Source organism: Globicephala melas, chromosome 1, assembly GCF_963455315.2.
Source record: "Globicephala melas chromosome 1, mGloMel1.2, whole genome shotgun sequence".
NCBI lineage: Eukaryota > Metazoa > Chordata > Mammalia > Artiodactyla > Delphinidae > Globicephala > Globicephala melas.
Window position 1 is genome coordinate 157585912 of NC_083314.1, and position 21855 is coordinate 157607766.

A 21855-nucleotide genomic window follows, 5' to 3' on the forward strand; every position below is an offset into this window, starting at 1 on the left:
CTCAGGTGATTGCCCTGTGTCCTGGTGTGGAGGACTCCTCCGTAATACTCTCAGCCAGCTTCCGGACTACTTTTCCTTTTGACTCCTAGTTAATGCCATGACGTGAATGCTTGTCTCTCTTCCAGGTAAAGCTCATCCGACTGGTTGGGATTATGCTGCTGTTATATGTCAAACAAGAGCATGCAGCGTACATCTCAGAAGTGGAAGCTGAGACGGTGGGGACAGGAATCATGGGGAGGATGGTGAGTTCCTGGTTGGTACATCTGGCACATGGAGGGCCTTGGTCCCTAAGATTTGGACCCCACTTCTCGTGATACTGTGACTGCAGACGTCCCAGTTTGAGGGTGCTGGCGGTACGAGGTGAACTGTACCCTCGTGATCGAGCAGGGCTAGATGGAGCAGACCATTCAGAATTTGTATATTAGTGACTTGCTGGCTGATTTGCCCAACTAGCCAAATCCTCGTGTTCACTTCACACCAGAGCCTCCAGTGGGTCCTCCCATTTAATGCATGACATCTATGCTGGGTCACCAAGGAAAAGAAAGAATGCTTAGAAAGGAAAAAGAAAGAAAGAATGCTGATAATAGGTTTGCAATTTTCTCTTCTAGAATCTGTTAAATCCTTTTAGGTTCTGCTGCGAGAGCTTAGCTTCTCATGGGGAAGCGAGAGGCATGTGGGTTGCCTGTGATTTACTGAAAAGTGGACTCACCTTTGCCACTGGCCAGCTAGTCGTTCTACCTCCTTGGATGTGTTTTCCTACCTGTAATATGTGGACTGTAACACTGCTTTACTTACCTCTCAGGATTATGATGCAGACTAACTAAGAGAAAACATTTTGCAACCTCTCGTGTTTAAACAACTACTGGTCTTCTTCTGGACTCCTTTCACAGGGTAACAAAGGTGGTGTGGCAATCCGGTTCCAGTTTCACAACACCAGCATCTGCGTTGTCAATTCCCACCTGGCAGCCCACACGGAGGAGTATGAGAGGAGGAACCAAGACTACAAAGACATTTGTTCTCGAATGCAGTTTCGTCAGGTTGACCCAAGCCTCCCCCCTCTCACCATCAGCAAACACGAGTGAGTCTGGCCTTCCACCCCGACAAGGTGCACCGGGCCCCACGGGCCGAGTTGCGGGCTCTCTGTTTCATTAGGTGGGGAGCCGGGGGAGGCTTCCCACTGCCCGAGTGGGAGCTTCAGCCAACTCTCAGTTACACAGGGATTACCTCTCTTGGAAATTTTTCGTTTCCCAACCTGCCATCTGGCAGACCTCTAGAATCTTTCCCAGACACCATCTGTTCCTGGAAAATGTGTAAGATTTATTTTTAACATGGGTCTGCCTGAATGCAGTGTCATGAGGAAAGCCACCCCAGAGTGAGCATCTCAAGCTCAGGTTTAGTATGTTTCAGGATTCTGTCTGCCTGTTCTCTCCAGAAGCATGTGTAATTGAGAATTGGGCTGCATTTCTCTGTCTTCACTTAGTCTTCTTTGCCTCTTGATTCAACTTTACAGAGCCGTGGTTGCAGCTGCTTGGAGCATCTGGTGCTGATTTTTGTCTGTTCTCTGTATTTCCTTTATCTCCAATACTTGCTCTCTGTCTAGATTCAAGGCATACTGGAATTTCAGACTTTACAGTAACACTTGGAGCATGTGCCCCTTCTTTTATGACAAGGAAGAAGCCACTGGGGCTGTGGTGTCTGCCAGGGAGTACACAGAGCCCAGCCTCTCGTCCGCCTGCTGTGGTGGTAGACCTGTCTTGATTGGTGTTCTGGAAAGCTGCCAGGATGGCTTCCCTTCTCCAGGGAACCCAGCAGGGACTGTGTCTCCCGTTCCGCTGACCCTGAAGCGTCCTAGTTTGTGAGGTTGCAGCTTCCATGTCAGTTTGTCTGCTTTTAGCTTGTGGATGCATTCATTTTGGTGTGTGTATGCTGCCACGTGGTTTCTCTCATGACCTGGTTCTTGGCTTCAAATAAAGCGGTATTGGTCTTCATGGGACATGCGATGTCACCTGGGAGCATCTAGTCATCATTTTCCCAAAGCAGCAGGTGTGATAAAATACCTGTCACACTCTGCAGAAAGAGCCAACCAATGATACGGTGGTGGTTAAAGCCAGACTCCACTGGAAGGGTTGAGCTTTGTTTCAGAGGACCTCAGCTCCAGAAACAAAGGATGCGAGTGTGTTTTGTGGACTGGAGGGGGGGTGAGGCAAGAGGCGGCATCATGGCATCATCTGGTCCGGGGTCCCTGAGTGACTGACAGGACTCCCAATACTTGACCTTTTTTGCCTCTTCCCAGGAGAGAGGTAAATTATTGTCTTGCTTTTAGATCTTATTAGACTATCTTTCCAGCCATACAAGAATAAAATAGTCAAGGAGAACTCAAGACTGTGTACAGTGAACTTGGACCAAGATAATTGAGTAAGCAGCATGCTAGACATGGTGTTAAATGGGATGGTGTGAGGAAAAGAGGCCCTGAGTAGCCGAGTCCCTTCCCCGCCCAGCTCCCCAGAGGCTGAGCCTCGGGGGGCCTTCTGTCAGGAGCACACCGGCTGGAGCCGGTGAAGTCCCTCCTAAACCCTGTGACCTTTGTGCTCTGTCCTCGCAGTGTGATCTTGTGGCTGGGGGACCTCAACTACAGAATAGAAGAGCTGGATGTGGAAAAAGTGAAAAAGCTCATCGAAGAGAAGGCCTTTCAAACCCTGTATGCGAATGACCAGGTACCGATGGCCACCTAGGCCCTCTTCAGGCAGCCGTCCCTCCACAGGAGGGCACAGGAAAGCCTGGCTGCCCAACTCCAGCCTCTTCTTGCTCATCTGGGGAGGTTTCCCTGAGGAACTGGTGTCCCATCATTCCTTCCTTCCTTCCTTCCATCTGCGTTCCCCTCTCCCACAGTTGTCTGCCACCTGGCTGTTCCCTTGAGGCTTATCTCCCCCGGGGCAAGAGCTGCTCTCTTTCTCTCGCAGGCGTGCCCATTCATTCAGTCATTCAAGGTGGGGCCCAAAGGGAACCAAGCGTCTCATAATGAAGATACTTGGTATTTTTAAGGTGATTTACTGATGGTTTGGATGGGCCTCCCGCTCCCCCTGCCCCTCACCAGGTCTGTCCAGTGTGCGTGACCACTCTTTTTCGGAATGGCTGTCTTCACTTCCGACAGGAAGCAGTTCTGTATCGTGCTCTCCTCCACCATTGTTTGGGTTAGCGTTCCTTTCTCAAAGCACTGGCCATTTCCCAGGACAAGAGAAATCTGTTTCTCTCTGACCTTCTTCAGGCTACTGCTCTCAATAGATTTCGAAACTGTTCAAGTGGTCAGAGTTGTTCAGAATGTTATAGCCCTTTTTCTTTTTAGCCTGTATCTCCCTTTCAATCTTCTTTGTATTGTCATTAGTCTAAATCTTTCTGTTTCCTTTATTTTTCCCCCAGTGCAGATCAGTTGAAGGGGGAAAAAGAAAATCTCGAGTCTGTTATGTCTTTCTTTATGGAATAATCTCTTTATCGATCCATTTTTCTCTCTCACTCTTTTCCTTAGTAAACTATTCTCTTTAATTTCCATTTCAGCCTTAACCCAGTCTGTTCTGTAACTATCTATTTCTTGCCACTGTTTTCTGGACTGCGGCATTCTCATTTCCCTGGTAGTTCAATACCATCTCCTCTTGTCTTTTTTTAAAAAAATTAATTAATTTATTTATGGCTGCGTTGGGTCTTGGTTGCTGTGTGCAGACTTTCTCTAGTTGCGGTGAGCGGGGGTTACTCTTCGTTGCAGTGTGTGGGCTTCTCATCGTGGTGGCTTCTCTTGTTGCGGAGCATGGGCTCTAGGCGCATGGGCTTCAGTAGTTGTGGCACATGGGCTTCAGTAGTTGTGGCACACGGGCTTCAGTAGTTGTGGCTTGTGGGCTCTAGAGCGCAGGCTCAGTAGTTGTGGCTCACGGGCTTAGTTGCTCCGCGACATGTGGGATCTTCCCGAACCAGGGCTCGAACCCGTGTCCCCTGCATTGGCAGGCAGATTCTTAACCACTGCGCCACCAGGGAAGTCCCTCCTCTTGCCCTCTTTTCTGGTCTTTCCTTAAGTAATGGTACCCAGTCTGTGTGTTTCTCTGCTTTGTAGACGGTTTTACGGTCTATATTTACCCATTTAAGAATCATCTTGCACTAATACCTAAATTTTTTAAGTTTCCTGTTGTTTTTTTCTTAATAGTTTTTTTTAGGAATTCACGTTTTGGGGTTTGTCAGCTGCTGTCCCCTGGATAGCTGACTCTGTCTCAAAGTTGGAGCTGACAGCTCTTCACCAGTCCACACAGTGCCGAGCTCGGTGCTCCAGGGAGGAGGCAGGAACACCTATGGTTTCTGTCTTGCTGAGAAGGAGCTCTTAGAATCACTGCAGTGACAAGGGTGCTAGTTACTATCGTAATGTGTCAGGCAGTGTTCTAAGCTGACAGCTTATCTCTGCAACAATCCTGTGAGGCAGATTCTATTATAAATCCAAATTTTACGGATGGGGAAACCAAAGCACAGAGCTTACCCCAGTTCATATAACTGATTTGACAAACTCCTTTAAAAATTATTTAAATTTAAACTTAATTCATAATGGTTTGGGTATACCTCTACTATATATTTCTACATACATGGAAGTTCCCCTTTGCTTTTTGGATTGTTTCTTTCCAGACCTTGTTCTATGCAGTTCTATTCCTCTGTATAATTGGAACAACTGTGCTATGCAGATGAAGCACAGTTGATACCTGGAAGAGAAAAATCTCTGTCCTTTGGTACCTAATCCTCCTAGGGACGTCTCAGTAAGGTGGTACTGAGGCCCCTCGGATGTGGGTATACTTTTATAAAAGAGCCTTAAAAACTGTATAACAGGTGGAGGGATGGTTAGCGTGCTCCTTTTCCTAGGAGTTAATTAACTCAAGATCTTGCAGAATAGCTTTCTCATGGGCCTTTCCTTTGGGGTTAGAGTTTGGATTCCAGATTGATTTCCTTTCCTCTGCTAATTCAAGGTTTGACCTTTTTTTTTTCTTTAAATTTATTTTACTTATATTTATTGTTTGCTGCATTGGGTCTTCGTTGCTGCGCACGGGCTTCTCATTGCGGTGGCTTCTCTTGTTGCGGAACACGGGCTCTAGGCGCTCGGGCTTCAGTAGTTGTGGCGCACGGGCTTAGTTGCTCCGCGGCATGTGGGATCTTCCCGGACCAGGGCTCGAACCCGTGTCCGCTGCATTGGCAGGTGGATTCTTAACCACTGCGCCACCAGGGAAGCCCAAGGTTTGACCTTTTTATCCTGAGTGTTTTTTTTTTTTTTTTTTTTTTTTTAGTGTTATCAAAGTCCTGGGAATGCACTTTTATCACGTAGGAAGGCAGGTTAGAGGGGAAAATGCATCAAACAGCAGTTATCCTGAGATTTTTTTTTTTTTCTATCCGTACTTTCATGTAGCTGAGAGCTCAGGTCGCTGCAAAGGCTGTCTTCGAAGGCTTCAACGAGGGTGAGCTCACGTTCCAGCCCACCTACAAGTATGACACTGGCTCTGACGATTGGGATACCAGGTAGGTCAGAGGTTGCTTCAGGGGGCTGAGCAGATGGAAACTCAGAAAGTTATGGAAGCACTTGCCCTCATTGACCTAAAGAAAAAGATAGGTTTCCTATCACTTCTTCCCCATGTTTTGTACTCAGGTCAAACATTCTCTGAGTATCTGTTCATTAAGCAGCCTGCCTTCCCGCACGTCATCTTGTTGACTGCCTTAGCCTTTGCTTCATAAGAATTCTTGAGACTCGTTTACCTTCCAGCTACGCTTGGGGTGATGATTGCAGCAAACCGAGCTTGTACTTGGCCTTTACCTAGTAGTTCATATTTTTATTGGTGCCTGTGGGATGCCACGCACTGTTCAATACACTTTACTTGCACCCCATTGAAGTAGGTATGATTTACTATCCTCATTTTATAGATTGGGGAACTGAAACCCCCAAAATTCAAGAGCCTCCCAGGCAGGCAAGCGTAGAAGCAGGATTTGAACCCAGGCAGTAGGAATTCACGACCTGTTTTAACCACCATCTTTTGAGGACCACAGAGTCCTTCACCCTCAGATGGCTGTGACTCTTGCCTGATCCCCATAGGACAGTAGAGTGCAGAGAATCATTCTGAATGGCGTTTTGGCTCTGAGCTTTCGCAGTTGTTTGGGGTGATACCCGCAGGATACACATTACCCCTCAGTGGGCCCAAATCGCCCCTGCCCTCTCAGATCTCCAGCTGCATGGACTGGGAGACTGCCCCGTCACCCCTAGCTGAGCCAGGGAGCTCACCAGGTGAGGGCGCTGCTGTGCCTGGGAGGGCTCCCAGTGTGGACTTTGCGTTTCAGCGACAAGTGTCGTGCTCCCGCCTGGTGTGACCGGGTCCTCTGGAAAGGGAAGAACATCACTCAGCTGAGCTACCAGAGCCACATGGCCCTGAAGACCAGCGACCACAAGCCCGTCAGCTCAGTGTTTGACATCGGGGTAGGTGGGCAGTTGGTGCCTCTGGTCATCGTCCTCTAGGGAATTGGTTCCCACAGCTGAGACCACTTTTGTCTTTCTGGTCTCCTCCTCCTACCTTGAGTGTGAGGAAGCTGTTTAAATTTAATTCGTAATTGTTTTGTAGACTTCTACTGTATGTTTCTACATACGTGGAGGTTCCCTTTTGCTCTTTGGACTGTATCTTTCTAGATCTTTTTCTATGCAAATGTGTGTCAGTATTCTATGTATAGCGTAGAGGAAGTTTTTCCCTTTTTGTAAAAGATATATCATGCATATTGTTCTGAGAACATCTTTTTTCCCCGCTGGCTATGTTTTAAGAGATCTTTCCATGTCAGTAAAGGGAGAGCTCCCTCCTCATTATTTTTAAGGGCTGCAAAATATTTCATAGTATGGATGAACCGTAATATATTGGGGTTGGCCAAAAAGTTCCTTCGGGGTTTTCATAAAATATTATGGAAAACCCCGAAGGAACTTTTTGGCCAACCCCAATATATATTGATCGTTTAAGTTGTTTCCAAAATGTTGCTATTGTATTCATTGCTATAGTGATCACCCTTCACATATATCTTTGTGTACCACTGTGAATATTTCTGTAGAGTGAAATTCCTAGAGGTGAAATTAGTGGTTCAAAGAAAAACGTATTCTAAATTTGTTTGAGTCTGCTAAATTATCCTCCCGACAGCCCTTACCATTTTACACTTCTACCAACTCTGGATGAGCTGGTGTTCCCACAGCCTGGCTAATATTGGGTTTTATCAATCTTTTAAATTTCTGCCGACCCAGTGAGCCAAAAGAGAAAGATACTCCATTATTTTAGATTACACTTCCCTAATTACTAGTGAAGCTGAACATCTTTTTTTTTCTGTTTCTGTAATCTATTTTTTCTTTTTTTTATCAAAGTATAGTTGATTTACAGTAAACATCTTTTTATTTATGTATTCTCCATTTGTATCTCTTCTTCAGTGACTTATGCGTTTCTTTATATTACCAATTCTCAAGGATGCGGGTAGAGGCACATCAGAATCTACGAGGGTGGGGGTGGTTTGCAAAAAGCCTAATGAATGTTATAGGTAAGGTTTTATTACTGGAAAATGACAAAAACTGTCATTCAAAATAAGGAAGGGAAGGCCTGACAAAATCTTCTTGGCTGATGGAGTACATGTTTAAAAAAGCCTGAGAAATGCTGCTTTAAATCAAAGCCCTGGAGAAGCTCCTTACTGCAGACCTGTCGGCAGCAGCAAGCCTAGCAGAGCCAGGCATTGGGCGTCTTTCTGCCCCGGGCATAAGACCCAGCAGAACTGCCAGCCAAGCTTTCACTCCTGCATCTGTTTTCTGCTAATCAGGAAGCAGTTGATTTTACCAGAAGCTTTGCCTCTGGGGCACCCTTCTACATCTATTGTTAATTGGGTTCTTTGTTCGTTAAATTAAATCTATTTAGTATTCACTTTCGTGTCGCTATCAACTGCTATTTCCCAAGGCCGTGAATGTCCTCTAAACTGTCTCTGCTGTTTCCCTTCCAGGTGAGGGTCGTAAATGAAGAGCTTTATCGGAAGACTCTGGAGGAGATCGTTCGCTCCCTGGATAAGATGGAAAATGACAGCATTCCTTCTGTGTCCCTCTCCAAGCGAGAGGTAGGGAGGACGTGCTAAGGCATCAGGCTCTTTTCACAGAACGTAAATCTCACCTGCTGGGGCTCAGAATTGCAAGAGGCACCTGTCAGACTACTGGACTGTAGTCTTGATCGGCTGCTTCTAGATAAAGTGAGGCTGATGATGCCAGCTGACAAGAGAGGGGCTGTTGGTTCACCTCCTGATGATCTTAACCAGAAGAGCCTGTACCTTTGTGGCTCATATATTTTACCCATACGTGGGCCATCCATGAGTTAAATAAGGCACAGAGGATCCAAAATGTGTTTCATTTGATCTTAGTATAGCTAGTGTGTACTCTTGCACTGGGTTTGCCTTCCTACTGATGCTTTGCTTTGAGATTAAATTGAGTCCAAAATTTTGGGTACGTATGAGTTGATGGGAAGGAAAGCAGTATGGAAAGGTAATGGGCGTTGGGAGAAGTCAAGTTAGGGCTAAAGATGTTTCATAGACGTGCCATAGCATAGATCGTTCAGAATTCACTGTACCAAAAAGTCAGTTAAATGAGGACTTATGGTGAGGGTATTTTTAATGCCCTAGATGTCCAGCTACTTGGAAGGAGGAGGTTGATTTTGGGAGTGGAATGTATGAAGGGTGTTTTGGATGTGGTCTTTGCATATAGAAGATTTAAACTTGGATTCTGTTAGGAAATTATTTATAAAACAACATGAGTTTTTTGAGTTTAGGATTTCTGAGTTAAACACAGACAACTGGTCTTTCATGGTAGCTGTGACCTCCCAGGTAAATACTTAAAAGCAGAAACATGATTTGAAAGCGATGGTCCTTTGTTTTCTTTCCAGAAAGGGCAAGGATTGCCCATTTGGGGTGGCTAGGCAGGTTGCCAAGGAGAGGGCACTGGTCTGACTGGTCCTGGGCTTGTTCCCAGTTCTGTTTTCAGAACGTGAAGTACATGCAGCTGCAGATAGAGTCCTTTACCATTCGGAATGGACAAGTACTGTGTCAGTTTGAATTCATCAACAAGCCTGACGAAGAGTCTTACTGTAAGCAGTGGCTGAGCGCCAACCCCAGCCGAGGGTTCCTCCTGCCAGGTAAGGCCTCCGTTCCCAGGTTCCTGGTTGCTGGTTTGGGGAACACCCTACCCTATCTTTGCTCATTCTCCTGGAATAAGCTTTTTGTGTCTGAGTGTTTTGTTGTCTGCTTGAACATTTTTCAAAGCCCTGTGGATGAACCATCCATAATATAAAATAGTAAAGAGGGGGCTTCCCTGATGGCGCAGTGGTTGAGAGTCTGCCTGCCGATGCAGGGGACACGGGTTCGTGCCCTGGTTCGGGAGGATCCCACATGCCGCGGAGCGGCTGGGCCCGTGAGCCATGGCCGCTGAGCCTGCGCGTCCAGAGCCTGTGCTCCGCAACGGGAGAGGCCACAGCAGTGAGAGGCCCGCATACCGCAAAGGAAGAAAAAAAAAAAAAATAGTAAGGAGGGCTTCCCTGGTGGCGCAGTTGTTGGGGGTCTGCCTGCCGATGCAGGGGACACGGGTTTGTGCCCCGGTCCGGGAAGATCCCACATGCCACAGAGTGGCTGGGCCCGTGAGCCATGGCCACTGAGCCTGTGCGTCCGGAGCCTGTGCTCCGCAGTGGGGGAGGCCACAACAGTGAGAGGCTCACGTACAGCAAAAAAAAAAAAAAAAATAGTAAGGAGCATGAGTTCAGTTTCAAAAGCATTCTCAGTCGCGTGGATGTTCCACAGTTTCGCAGGGAGAGAAGGCACAGGAGTGCTGTAAAGCAGGTGTTGCTGTTAAAGGAGCCGTTTTCACCCTCTGTCTCACTATAATCAACTCCCAACTGTCCGCTCTTGTGGGCAAAGGTAATAGGGTGGTCATCCAGAAAAATTATGTCTGGCGCTAGGATGTACCACCCGTGTCTTGCCCCCAACTTCTCCTTGGCGCTCTCCGTAGTGCCGTGAGGCAGAGGAGTTAAGCCTGTCTTGTGAACAGTTCACAGTCTGATAACGTGCTGTATTTTCTACTGGATAGGGTGTCTTCATATGAGCTGGCTCAGGACAAGCTCTTTGAGCCACGCCTTCTTATTGTATTAATCATTTCTAGCTTGAGCTGTGCTACTTAGAACACGAGTTTTATAGCAGCTACCTATTCATGTTCTTGTTTACTGTTTTCATATTCCCGCTTGGACCGTAAACTCCTTGTTCACGTGTCTTTTGAGTGCTGAGCATGTAAATTCTTGTTGGTTGGCTGATGCCTCTTATTTTCTCCCCTAACCCTGTATGCCTCACCCTCTTCCTGCTCGTCTTCTCTCCCCTTTACTCTTGGCCTTCTGCCAACCAGCGTTACTGTTTACGTTTTTTTTCAGATTCTGCCATTGAGATTGAATTGGAGCTCTTTGTAAATAAGACCACAGCTACGAAGCTCAACTCGGGTGAAGACAAAATCGAGGACATTCTGGTTTTACACTTGGACAGGGGAAAGGATTACTTTTTGTCTGTGTCTGGGAACTACCTGCCCAGCTGTTTTGGATCGCCCATTCACACGTTGTGCTACATGAAGGAGCCAATCTTGGACCTGCCGCTGGAAAGTATTAGAGAGCTGGTGAGTTACCTGCCACAAGGAAACATCCAGAACTGTGTAGCAGCCAAGCCAATCAAACAGGATACTCGTGTACCTACCTTCCCAGGGACCTGAGGATTCTTCAGCCTCCGTAGAGTTTGCTTACTGTAGAGCTGTGTACTGCTGTTTAACAGACCCTGACATTTTCAGTGGTTTGAAGCTGCAGCAACTTATTGCTTCTCATGACTGTGAGTTTCCGGTGTGGCTCTTCTGCTGGTCTCGCCCAGGCTCATTTGTGTGGTTGCAGTCAGACGGCAGCTGTGATGGCCAGAGGGTTCAACGAGGCCTCCTTGACTTTCTTGGTGTTGGCTGCTCACTGGGCCTCTCCCTCAACATGGGCTCTCGTCATTCAGTACGTTGGCCTGGGCTTCCCTAAGTGGTAGCAAGAGTTTGAGAGCAGAAGGTGTAAGGCTCCTTGTGGCCCAGGCTCCAAAACTCACACGGTACCACTTCTGCCATGTTTTATTTGTTGGAACAAGTTGTGAGGTCAGCCCAGATTCTGGATGGGGAAAGACTCTACCTCTTGATGGGAAAAGCTGCAAAATGTTATTGCCATGTTTTTCGGTCTTTCATAATAACATATTAGAGAAACTCAGCCATAGATACTAAGATGGTGGAATGTCCCTGGCCCATGATATTATTCCTTTTTCTGTTTTAATCATCACTTGGTTTATCATCCTAAACTAAATTTTCTGAGATCTAAAACGCTCCTATGCAGACTTACAGATATTGAACACAAACTTATGGTTACCAAAGGGGAAACATGGCAGGGAGGGATAAATCAGGAGCTTGGGATTAACATACACGCACTACTATATATAAGATAGATAACCAACAAGGACCTACTGTATAACACAGGGAACTCTGCTCAATATTCTGTGGTAACCTATATGAGAAAAGAATCTGAAAAAGAATGAACATACTGGGAATTCCCTGGTGGTCCAGTGGTTAGGACTCAGCACTTTCACTGCTGAGGGCCCAGGTTCGATCCCTGGTGGGGGAACTGAGATCCCACAGGCTGCATGGTGTGGCCAAAAAAAAAAGAATGGATATGTGTGTATGTATAACTGAACTACTTTGCTCTACACCAGAAACTAACACAACATTGTAAATCAACTATACTCCAATAAAATTTTAAAAATAAATAAATAAAAGGCTCCTCTGGAGACAATTCTAATACAAGGGAGCTAGTTTGGAGCAGATTTTTGGCAATAGGTATGCTTTCCTTTTTCCTCCATTGCATTTTTTTAAATTCAGGGACTCTTGAACTCTGTCCTCTCCATTATATAGATGAAAACAGAGGCCCAGTGAGGGGAGTGATTTGTCATGGGTCCCTGGCGAGTTAACCCTGGACCTGGGCCTTGCTTCTGGGTTTTTGTATTCCCACGTCTGTGTCCTTTTTCACCAGACCACCCCGTTTCTCTGGTTCGGACAGTGAAGTGCTATAGGCAGGGTGTTTCTCTAAGATGAGGCACATTTCACATGATTGAAACTGCTTGCCGTACGCCACTCCCAGTTCTCAAAAGTCACCCTTTGTACCTTGATCATGTCACCTGATTTCAGTTTTGCCTGCTGAATGTTTGCTTAGGGACATCAAAACATTTCCAAGTTCTTCCATGGGTTTGCTGTCTCCATGTCCTGCGTTCTCCTGAAGCCAGCCTGGCAGAAGCTCTATTGGTGGCCCTTCTGATCATGCTTTTTATTTCTTCTCAGACTCTGATGCAACTTCAGACTGAAGATGATGGGAGCCAGTTGGAAAGACCCATGGACATCCCCAAAGAGCTCTTGATGATGGTTGATTACCTGTACCGAAATGCCATCCAGCAGGTAGGTGGATGAAGCAGGCACACCTGGCAGAGGCCATGCTGCCTTAAGAAAAACCATCAGCCCTGAGAACTTCGGGCATAAAAAGCTTTTCCCCTGCAGAACCTGTGGAAAGCTGTTCTTACCCCGGGGAGTGAAGGTCAGTAGGTTCATGTTCCACACCCCTGTGAGGCCCCGCTATTACATACAGCACTTGATTCTTCCCAGGGGAGGCAGCCTCACATAGCAGGGCCTTCCCAGCACAGCATGTTCCCTCCCTGGTCCTCTGGGGTCCCCCAGGTGGAAAGCCCTCTGGAGCCTTCTCAGGATGTCCGGCTGCTCTCCTTTGTGGAAACTCTTGCCAGCTTCTAGGAATGGGAGGGGCGGCTAACTTGTTGACAAGCCAGACAGGCAGGGGACCAGTGGAACTCCCGGGGCCATGACTCAGGAAGCCTGATTTCAGATTTCAGAGCTCAGATTGGTCAGTTTCACTGACTCACTTATCTGGGTCCCACGGAGATAAATAGAAACTCTGATCTACCACAGCTCTGCCACTTCGGAGCAACATGCATTCTTAGGATACTCTCTCTCCACTTTTCCCCTCAGATTTATTGAGCATTACAATGTCCCAAACACTGTGCTAAATGTTTTACAGCACTACCTCATTTAGTTCTCACAGTAGTACTCAGATGAGGAAACAGATTCCCAGAAATGTTAAGTAACTTGATCAGGGTCCCAAAGCTAACAGATGGGCAGGATTGGGATTTGAACCCAGAGAGTCTATAGAAGTCACATTCTTTTTTTTTTTTTTTTTCATTTATTTACTTATTTATTTATTTTTGGCTGCGTTGAGTCTTCGTTGCTGAGCTTGGGCTTTCTCTAGTTGAGGCGAGCGGGGGCTACTCTTCGTTGCGGTGTGCGGGCTTCTCATGATGGTGGCTTCTCTTGTTGTGAAGCATGGGCTCTAGGTGCATAGGCTTCAGTAGTTGTGGTGCGCAGGCTTCAGTAGTTGTGGCTTGTGGGCTCTAGAGCGCAGGCTCAGTAGTTGTGGCGCACAGGCTTAGTTGCTCCGCCGCATGTGGGATCTTCCCGGACCAGGGCTCTAACCCGTGTCCCCTGCATTGGCAGGCGGATTCTTAACCACTGCGTGCCACCTGGGGAAGCCCAAAGTCACATTCTTAAGAACTATGCTAGTCTACCTTCTCTACAGAGCTCCTTTCAGGTGTAACTTTTGAGCAATACATATAATATTATTGTTCACGGTTATAGGACATTAAGTTATTTTATAAAACAAATATAAGGGATCCTAGGACTCATAGAAATACTTTATTGCCATAATCTCGTTTTCTCAAAGCACTGAGGTGCCATGTTAACTTTCTCCATCTTATAAATGATGTATTTTCTTCAGTTTTTTCTCTTTCTGGTCAATACCTCCGTAACACTGCAGGAAACGTAGCTACTTTAAAGTTTTCCCTTCGGTTGGATCACCAGAGATCAAACCCACACCCCCTGCAGTGGAAACACGGCGTCCTAACCACTGGACCGCCAGGGAGTTCTCTTCTAATGGATGTCTTGTGCAGAAGACCTATTCTGGGAGCGTGGCTGGGAAGGCCTGCAAGATGAATTAGCCACATCAGCCTACATCACATTGTCTAGTGGGGTGATTCAAAGGCCTCACCATGCTGCCCCCTTTTGTACCCTGCTGGTGATTATATTTCTAGGTCAGGAAATCATTGCTGCTTTTCTGAAAATAGAATTATTTTGTGACTTTCTTCCCTTTTTCAGGAAGATCTGTTTCAGCAGCCAGGCCTAAGGTTGGAATTTGAGCATATCAGGGACTGTTTGGATACCGGAATGATTGATACCCTCTGTATCCTTCAGACGTTCATGCGTGCACGCGTGTATGTGTGTGTGAATATGAGAAAGAGAGGTGAGCAAAAGGAAAGGATGATATTTTAAGGCTCAAAATCAGATATTGTGTCCTCAGCTGTTATGTTTTTCTTACTTAAAGTTTGTATAGAGAAGACTTTACAACTTTAAGCAACCAATATATAGCAGGAATTCAGGAGGGCCCGGCGAAGCTGACAGGCAGCTTGGCCCCTTCAAGATGTCAGCCCGGCATCCTAGCTCCAAGCAGAGAGCCTGGCTGGGCAGGCAGCACTCTGGCACATGCTGGCTCCTGGGGCTTTTCCTAACCATGACCATGGCAGCAGCATCCCCTATTCCTTAACGATGGGCCCAAAGCTGCTAGCAATCACTCCATAGCCGAAGCCCTGCTGCTTTTCCTGGAGAGCCTGCCGGAGCCCGTCATCTGTTACAGCGTCTACCACGACTGCTTGGAGTGTTCTGGCAACCTCACAGCAAGTAAACAGGTGAGGGGAAGCGTGGAGCATCAGCGCGTTCATGTTGCAGCCCCGGGTCTCATTGCGCCTGAGGGAACAAAGTGGGCACCGTCCCCCAAACTCAGTGTCTTAGAAACTCTACTCCAAGTCTTTCCGTCCCAAACTCGCTCTTCCCTTCATGTCCCTTTTCCTTTTAATGGCATCACCTTAATTCCAGTGACTCAACCCAGAAACCTGAGTCATTTCTGACTCCCCCTCTCCTCACCTCCCACACGCTCAGTCCCCTTGCTCTGTCACTTGTCTTCCGTACTAGTTCCACTTTCCTTGGTTCAGGACCCTGCATTCATGCTTTCCCTCTGCTGATTTGTTTTGCGTACTCCCATTAGATTTGGGGTTCTAAAGCTCTTGTCATGCTGCTGTTGGTCAGAAACGCTATCCATTGCCAATTAAGGATTTTCTTAAACAAATGTTCGGGACTTTTTATGATCTAGTCTAGTCATTCACATATGTAACCTGCCATAGAAGAATAATCTAAAAAACATGCTAACAATACACGATCCAGAGCCTTACCCCCCACCTCCACTAAATCAAAAAATCAAAATCTCTCTCTTCTTTTTTTTTTTTTGGCTGCACCACTTGGTATGCAAGATCTTAGTTCCCTGACCAGGGATTGAACCCGTGCCCCCTGCAGTGGAAGCGTGGAGGCTTAACCACTGGACTGCCAGGGAGGTCCCTCAAAATCTCTTTTGGGATATATTTTGTACAGGCTTCCCAACCGATTCTGAAATGCAGATAGCCAGAGTACTCATTGAATTCTAGCCTGATCAGCTCTTCCAAGCTCAGGGCCTGTTCAAACAGTAGTGCTCCTGCCAAAATTGACTTCTCATGATGTGTTCTTTCTTCTTATCTCACTGTTTTCCTTAACCTCGCCTTTTCTACACTTTCTTTTGTCCTAAATGCCCTAGTCCTTACCTCTGAAAGTGCAATCTTCTCTTATATTCAAGACGCAACTAAAATGTTTTCGGTTCTCTTAAGTCTTTTGAGAACGTGCAGTTAGAAGTTTGACCTCTAAATTCATGTAACGCTTGATCTGTGCTTCTGTTTTGGCACCTGTGGCAGGTGATCAAGGTTTTCAGTGTACAGTCTTACTACTCATGTACCCGGATCATGTACTCAGTTCCTGGAGTATAGCAGGCACTTGGGAAACGATTGAATGAACAAAAAGACAAATCCCAGTTCTCCCTCTTTCAGGTCATTGCTACCCTTCCCGCATGCCACAGAAATGTCTTCATCTACTTGATGGCGTTTTTGCAAGAACTGCTGAAAAATTCAGCAAAAAATCATTTGGATGGTAATATTCTAGGTAAGCCACCAAGTGTGTGTGGAAAGCATCTCTGCAGACTGACTCATTAATAAGAGAAATGTGGTTGAGGAATGTCCCAAGTCCACTGCAGTAGAACTAAAATCTCAAGCTCTGGGCAAAGTTTACTCTCAAATAGTTATTTTAAAGCAGAAAATACTGCTTTGGGGCACCTCTCCCCACTCCTAAGAACACAAGAATAAGTAGTACTTCTTATGCTGAATCATATGTTTTCTGGGTTTTTCATACAGCTAGCATATTTGGTAGCTTACTGCTTCGAAACCCAGCTGGTCACCAAAAGCTTGAAGTGGCAGAGAAGAAGAAGGCTCAAGAATTTATTCACCAGTTCCTCTGCAACTCACCCTGAGCCTGTCCATCTCCTCTCCTATTCTGCCTGAGGCAGCCAATTACCAGCCCCACCTATTTCAGCTCCAAAGCTGCCCTAAGAGCACGTGAGCCCACTGGGATGCCAGAGTGGCAGCTGCCTGTTTCCTGAGCCCAGACTGCCCTCCCCACCATGACTGTCACACTCGGTGCTGCTGCGAGTTGTGAAGACATGAGGGGAAATCCACCACAATAAAACTGACATTCAACGTTCAAATTTAGTTATTTAACAGATAGATCTTTTTTTTTTTTTTAATGTTTAAACGACTGTACTTCTTGTGCTCACTCAACCTGCCTCCAGGGCATATAGTGCCTTCCCTGCAGCTTGGGCTGGGCTCCCCGTGATCAGATATTTGAACAAACTTTGGAGTCCTGAAGGATGGATGAGTTGGACGGCAAGAATGCAAATGGAAGCTGCTGGATAAAGAGCCCACAGCCACCCCAGTTGCTTCCAGTTCTCTGAGGACATGTGTGTACACATATTGCAAACCCTACCCCACTTCCCACTCAGATATGGCTCAACAACTCTAGAGCTGGCCACTCAGCCTCCGAGGGCAATGTAGTGGCTTGAAAATGAAAATATTGAAGAAATTGGTGTTCTGGTGAAACAAGTGGAATTTTCTGGGCCAACAAATCCTCCAAACTGTATATAATGCATCCCCTCTCTTATACGTGTAATATATTTTAATGATAAATGTATTTTTAACAGTGGTTGGTTGCTTTTATTTTTTAAGAGATGGCAGCTCTCAGCAGCTGGACATTTGTGGCTTAAGCACTGGGGCAGGGTGGTCCCTGGTGGTCCAGTGGTTAAGAATCCGCCTTCCAACGCAGGGAATGCGGGTTCAATCCCTAGTCGAGGGGTTCAATCCCTAGTCGAGGAGCTAAAGTCCCACATGCCGCAACTAGAGAGAAGCCCGCGCACCGCAACGAAGAGCCTGCTCGTCACAACAAGGATCCCATGCGCCGCAACTAAGGCCCGACGCAGCCAAATCAATAAATAAATAAAATAAAATAAAATAAAATAAAAAAGCACTGGGGCAGCTGGTCAGGGGCCAGAGAGATATTTGCCTGGCAGTCTGGTGATAACAGCCACTATTTACCTTTTTCAAGCAAGAGATAGTACAGGCATGGCCCCAACCCCTTGACCCCTGATCTAGTTTCTGAGGGTTGTCCCACTTTTAATATTCTAGAGAAGTAGCTTATGGGGAAAATGGCAGCGGCTGCTAAGAGGTTCTGACAGCTAGATATTTACAGGTCAGGAGCAGAGTAAAGGCACATGCAAAATCGCTTCTTGGATCACCACTACTCCTTGGCAGTGTAAGTGATTTAGATACCGGCCGGTACGCTGACAATGTGAACGGTTAAAGAAAGAATGGCCAGTAGGTGGCGTTGCCTGGCCCGGGCACGAGTTCCATGGAAGCCGACAGTCCTGTGCAGGGGAAAAAGCCGGGAGAGACGGTCTGGGCAGGGGTGTGAGGAGGAAGGGAGTTGGGCGTTTTAAGCGAGGCTGTGAAGGGGGGAAGAGGTGGTGGCGTCCTCTGGCCAGGCTTGGAATACTCCCCATTTCTGCCATTTGTGTCCAGTCTTCCTTTCTGGGACCCTCCTGCCCATATTAACTTTGTTAGGTGAGAAGGGGAAGCTGGGGCCACAAGGAGAAACCCGGAATGTCACAGCCTTCCAGGCTTCCCCCTTGCGGTCCGGGTACGAATTCGGCGGCTAACTGGGGTCCTTCCCGCTGCGGTTGTGGCTGCTAAGGTGAGGGGAGCGCAAGCCGGGCTGGGGCTACTTTGGATTAGTGGCCGGGGGTCTGATCACTCTTCCTTGCGTCTGGTGCCTCTTGAGCCGAGCCCCGACTCCCTGCAGGCAACCCCCGCCCCCCCCCAGGTGGAGGACGAGGCGGGCGCTGCCCAGCGCGGGACGAACTCGTGGCCCCGCGAGGTCTCCGTGGTGCCCACCCCGCCCCCCCTTCCGCTCGCCAATTGGAGGCTCGAGCTCAGCCCCCACACCGACTAAACCAACCAGAAGCGTCAGGGAGAGGCGGAGCCACTATCTCCTCCTTCCTCCGGAAAGCGGAAGCGGAAGTGACGTTCGGGGAAGGTGGGGGCAATCATGGTGCCGCTGGGGAGGGGAGAAGCTGCTGCCGCCGCCGCCGTTGCCGGGAGCCGCGGAGGTAAAAGGCGATACCAGACGCGGCCTGGGCTGGGGACTTCCCGGGGGGCGCGGGACTTAGGCTCCCTCCTGAAGCATTTTCCAGTAGGGACCCTAGACCGGTCACCATAGGGACCCCACCCCTCCTCCGTTTCCATGGGGATGGGTATCCAGCCCCCCTCCCCTGTTTCCATGGAGATCCGGACCCTGCCCCTCTTCGCCCGGCTTGGAGCCCCCCAGCCTGACTTCGGGTTTTTCCGTGTAGCCCTGGACTGGGGACTGTCCCAGACAGGTTCCTTTTCCCAGCCTCCTCTCAAGGGTGCTCTGTTTGTATTTCTCGTTTGCCACCCTCAAACCTCCTGGTCTTGTTTGTTCCGGACAGTTGGTCTCCGCGTTGCCGCCTGTGGTGCTGGGGCAGCCCAATGGGGCCCCCGGTGCTCTTATCTCTCCTCTCAGATGCAGCGAAATGTGCATCTACCGGGTTGCGTAAGCCAGAGCAAGGGGTCGGGCCGGTTCCTCCCGGCTCAGATCCCTTGGCCTGTCTCTGGTAACTACCACTCTGTCTAACCGCCCTACCGAGTAAGGGTTCACTTTCTAATCCGGAGCAGAAGAGAAAGATAAAGTGCAAAGCCAGACTGAAAACGAAAAGTGATTATTTTTAAATTCTCTGTTATGTGTGCCAAACTCGCGTTTGTAGAACCTGTGTGTTTACAGGTAGAAGAAGAATCACTATTCCAGAACAGGAAAACTTCAAATTTGGTATTTTTCCCAAGAGAGTTTATCTTTCCAAGAGAGTATATCCGCAGGCCTTTCATTCATTTAACTGACATATCCTGAACTCCTCGTGTCAGTGTACTGTGCTAGAGGCAGTAGAAACAAAAATAAGACTCATCATTTCCTCATTGCAGAGAGCACACTGTAAAGCATAGCTTCTAGTGGACACCAGATTGTTTTAGGAGATAAATAGATAAAGTGATCTTCATTACATATACCTGATAAGAGATTAGCCCCACTACCCAGAAGCTGAAACATCTGTTCTCGGAAGGAGGGAACAGATTCACACTTGATTTCTCTACTGTTGTCAGACATTGTGCTTTAACACACATTATGTCTTTTACTCTGCATAACAATTTCCTGAGAACAGGAATTACCAGTTCCACCTTACGTATGAGAAAAGTGAGGCACAGAAAGCTACCCAAGTAGTATGTAGTAAAGCCGGGATTTGTGGGTAGGTGACCCTGCCTCCAAAGCCCTACTCTCCTTCCAGCATAGACTTACTGCCTCACGGTCTGATTTGGGGGATATTTAGGTGGAGTTCCCTTGTTTTAAGATTTATAGCAACTCAGCTTCGAAACAGTTTGCCCCTATTTCCCCTTAAGTGTTTTGACCAGCCTTCACAGTGTTTGGCAGTAAGGCACATTTGGAAGGTCTTATAAGCTGCTGCTTATTACTTCCATTTTTTATTTTCATTTTTATTAAAAATCTTTTTGTCTGTGCTAAGCGGCTTTCGGCATCTTAGTTCCCTGACCAGGGATTGAACCTGAGCCCTCAACAGTGAAAGTGTGGAGTCCTAACCACTGGACCGCCAGGGAATTCCCATTACTTCAGTTTATTTAAAAAGATATTGTTTTTCCTTCAAAATGACTTGATGGTTTTAAACTTAAAAAAAAAAAAGTCCCAAGGAAGATGTTTTTCATTTACTTTGTCCTGCTCTTGAAAGAAGAGGATAAAAGAGCCCTGTGATTGCTGAGGAGGTCCCTGGGTCCTATGGTATGGCTCTGACTCTGGCTTTGTTCTGTTGCAGACAGGTCACTACCTTTCTATTTCTCACAATTGGGCTGAGCACAACTGAACCATGGGGGAACACAGTCCAGACGACAGCATCAGCTACTTTGAGGTAGAGGAAGATGAGCTGACCCCCGATGACAAGATGCTCAGGTTTGTGGATAAGAATGGACTGGTGCCTTCCTCATCTGGAACTGTTTATGATAGGACAACTGTTCTTATCGAGCAGGATCCTGGCACTTTGGAAGATGACGATGACGATGGACAGTGTGGAGAACACTTGCCTTTTCTAGTAGGGGGTGAAGAGGGTTTTCATCTAATAGATCATGAAGCAATGTCCCAGGGTTATGTGCAACACATTATCTCACCAGATCAGATTCATTTAACAATAAACCCTGGTTCCACGCCCATGCCAAGAAATATCGAAGGTGCAACCCTCACACTGCAGTCGGAATGTCCAGAAACGAAACGTAAAGAAGTAAGTAAAGCAGTGGGTGAGGGCCCAGTTTGGCTTTGGGGAAGTCCTTACACAACTCTTATCAGCAGTTTCAGCCAGGGAGTATAGGAGCCCCTGGAATTAGGACCTACAGTGGCTTTCCTTGCTGTATATGCTTCATGTTTTTTGTTGTGACTGCTTTCTGGAACTTTTGGTGTGTATGGCTGCATTGAAATCTGGGAAAACTAAATTGCAAATATCTTCCCCAGATCATAAATAAAATAGACATTTCACTGAGGTAAATCCGTGTCTCTGATGTGGAAATAACTGGATTTGGCTTATCTCTGAGTTGTGTAAAAATGACTTGTTTTGGAGAGATAAATATTTGCTGGACTATACTTTATTAGTGAAAGTTTAATGGATAATAAAGGCTAGCTTTCTTTTTTTTTTAATTGATTAATTTATTTTTATTTTTGGCTGAGTTGGGCCTTTGTTGCTGCGTGTGGGCTGCGCGCCTGCTTTCTCTAGTTGTGGCGAGCGGGGGCTACTCTTCGTTGCGGTGCACGGGCTTCTCATTGCGGTGGCTTCTCTTGTTGTGGAGCACGGGCTCTAGGCACACGGGCTTCAGTAGTTGTGGCACGCAGGCTCAGTAGTTGTGGTTTGCGGGCTCTAGAGCGCAGGCTCAGTAGTTGTGGCTCACGGGCTTAGTTGCTCCGTGGCATGTGGGATCTTCCCGGACCAGGGCTCGAACGTGTCCCCTGCATTGGCAGGCGGATTCTTAACCACTGCGCCACCAGGGAAGCCCAAGGCTAGCTTTCTTTTGTAAGAAGCTCGAGCAGGAGGCAGTAAATGAGAGCAGGTTATCTAAAAG

At 47.2% G+C, this 21855-nt stretch overlaps 2 protein-coding genes and 1 non-coding gene across 11 annotated transcripts in view; all 3 read left to right on the plus strand.

Moving 5' to 3' along the window:
* The window catches only part of INPP5B (inositol polyphosphate-5-phosphatase B), a 50875-nt gene extending 30178 nt beyond the window's left edge, over window positions 1-20697 (plus strand). For 6 of the 9 annotated variants that reach the window (XM_030868677.2, XM_030868752.2, XM_060307623.2 and 3 more), the window contains 13 exons: window positions 126-242; window positions 891-1078; window positions 2603-2714; window positions 5426-5535; window positions 6346-6481; window positions 8020-8130; window positions 9032-9194; window positions 10473-10708; window positions 12440-12553; window positions 14315-14399; window positions 14774-14901; window positions 16123-16234; window positions 16483-17320. In XM_030868677.2, coding sequence (XP_030724537.1) covers window positions 126-242; window positions 891-1078; window positions 2603-2714; window positions 5426-5535; window positions 6346-6481; window positions 8020-8130; window positions 9032-9194; window positions 10473-10708; window positions 12440-12553; window positions 14315-14399; window positions 14774-14901; window positions 16123-16234; window positions 16483-16598 — 1728 coding nt within the window. In that variant the 3' untranslated portion in view covers window positions 16599-17320. The other 3 variants (XM_060307626.2, XM_030868694.3, XM_060307640.1) reach the window with 3 other exon arrangements.
* On the plus strand, window positions 11657-11729 carry TRNAE-UUC (transfer RNA glutamic acid (anticodon UUC)). Its single transcript has one exon. It is a non-coding gene; the product is annotated as a tRNA-Glu (tRNA).
* The window catches only part of MTF1 (metal regulatory transcription factor 1), a 41081-nt gene continuing 39844 nt past the window's right edge, over window positions 20619-21855 (plus strand). The window contains exon 1 of the mRNA XM_030868762.2: window positions 20619-21026. Within this exon, the coding sequence (XP_030724622.1) occupies window positions 20619-21026 (408 nt within the window). The remainder of the gene's footprint in view (window positions 21027-21855) is intronic.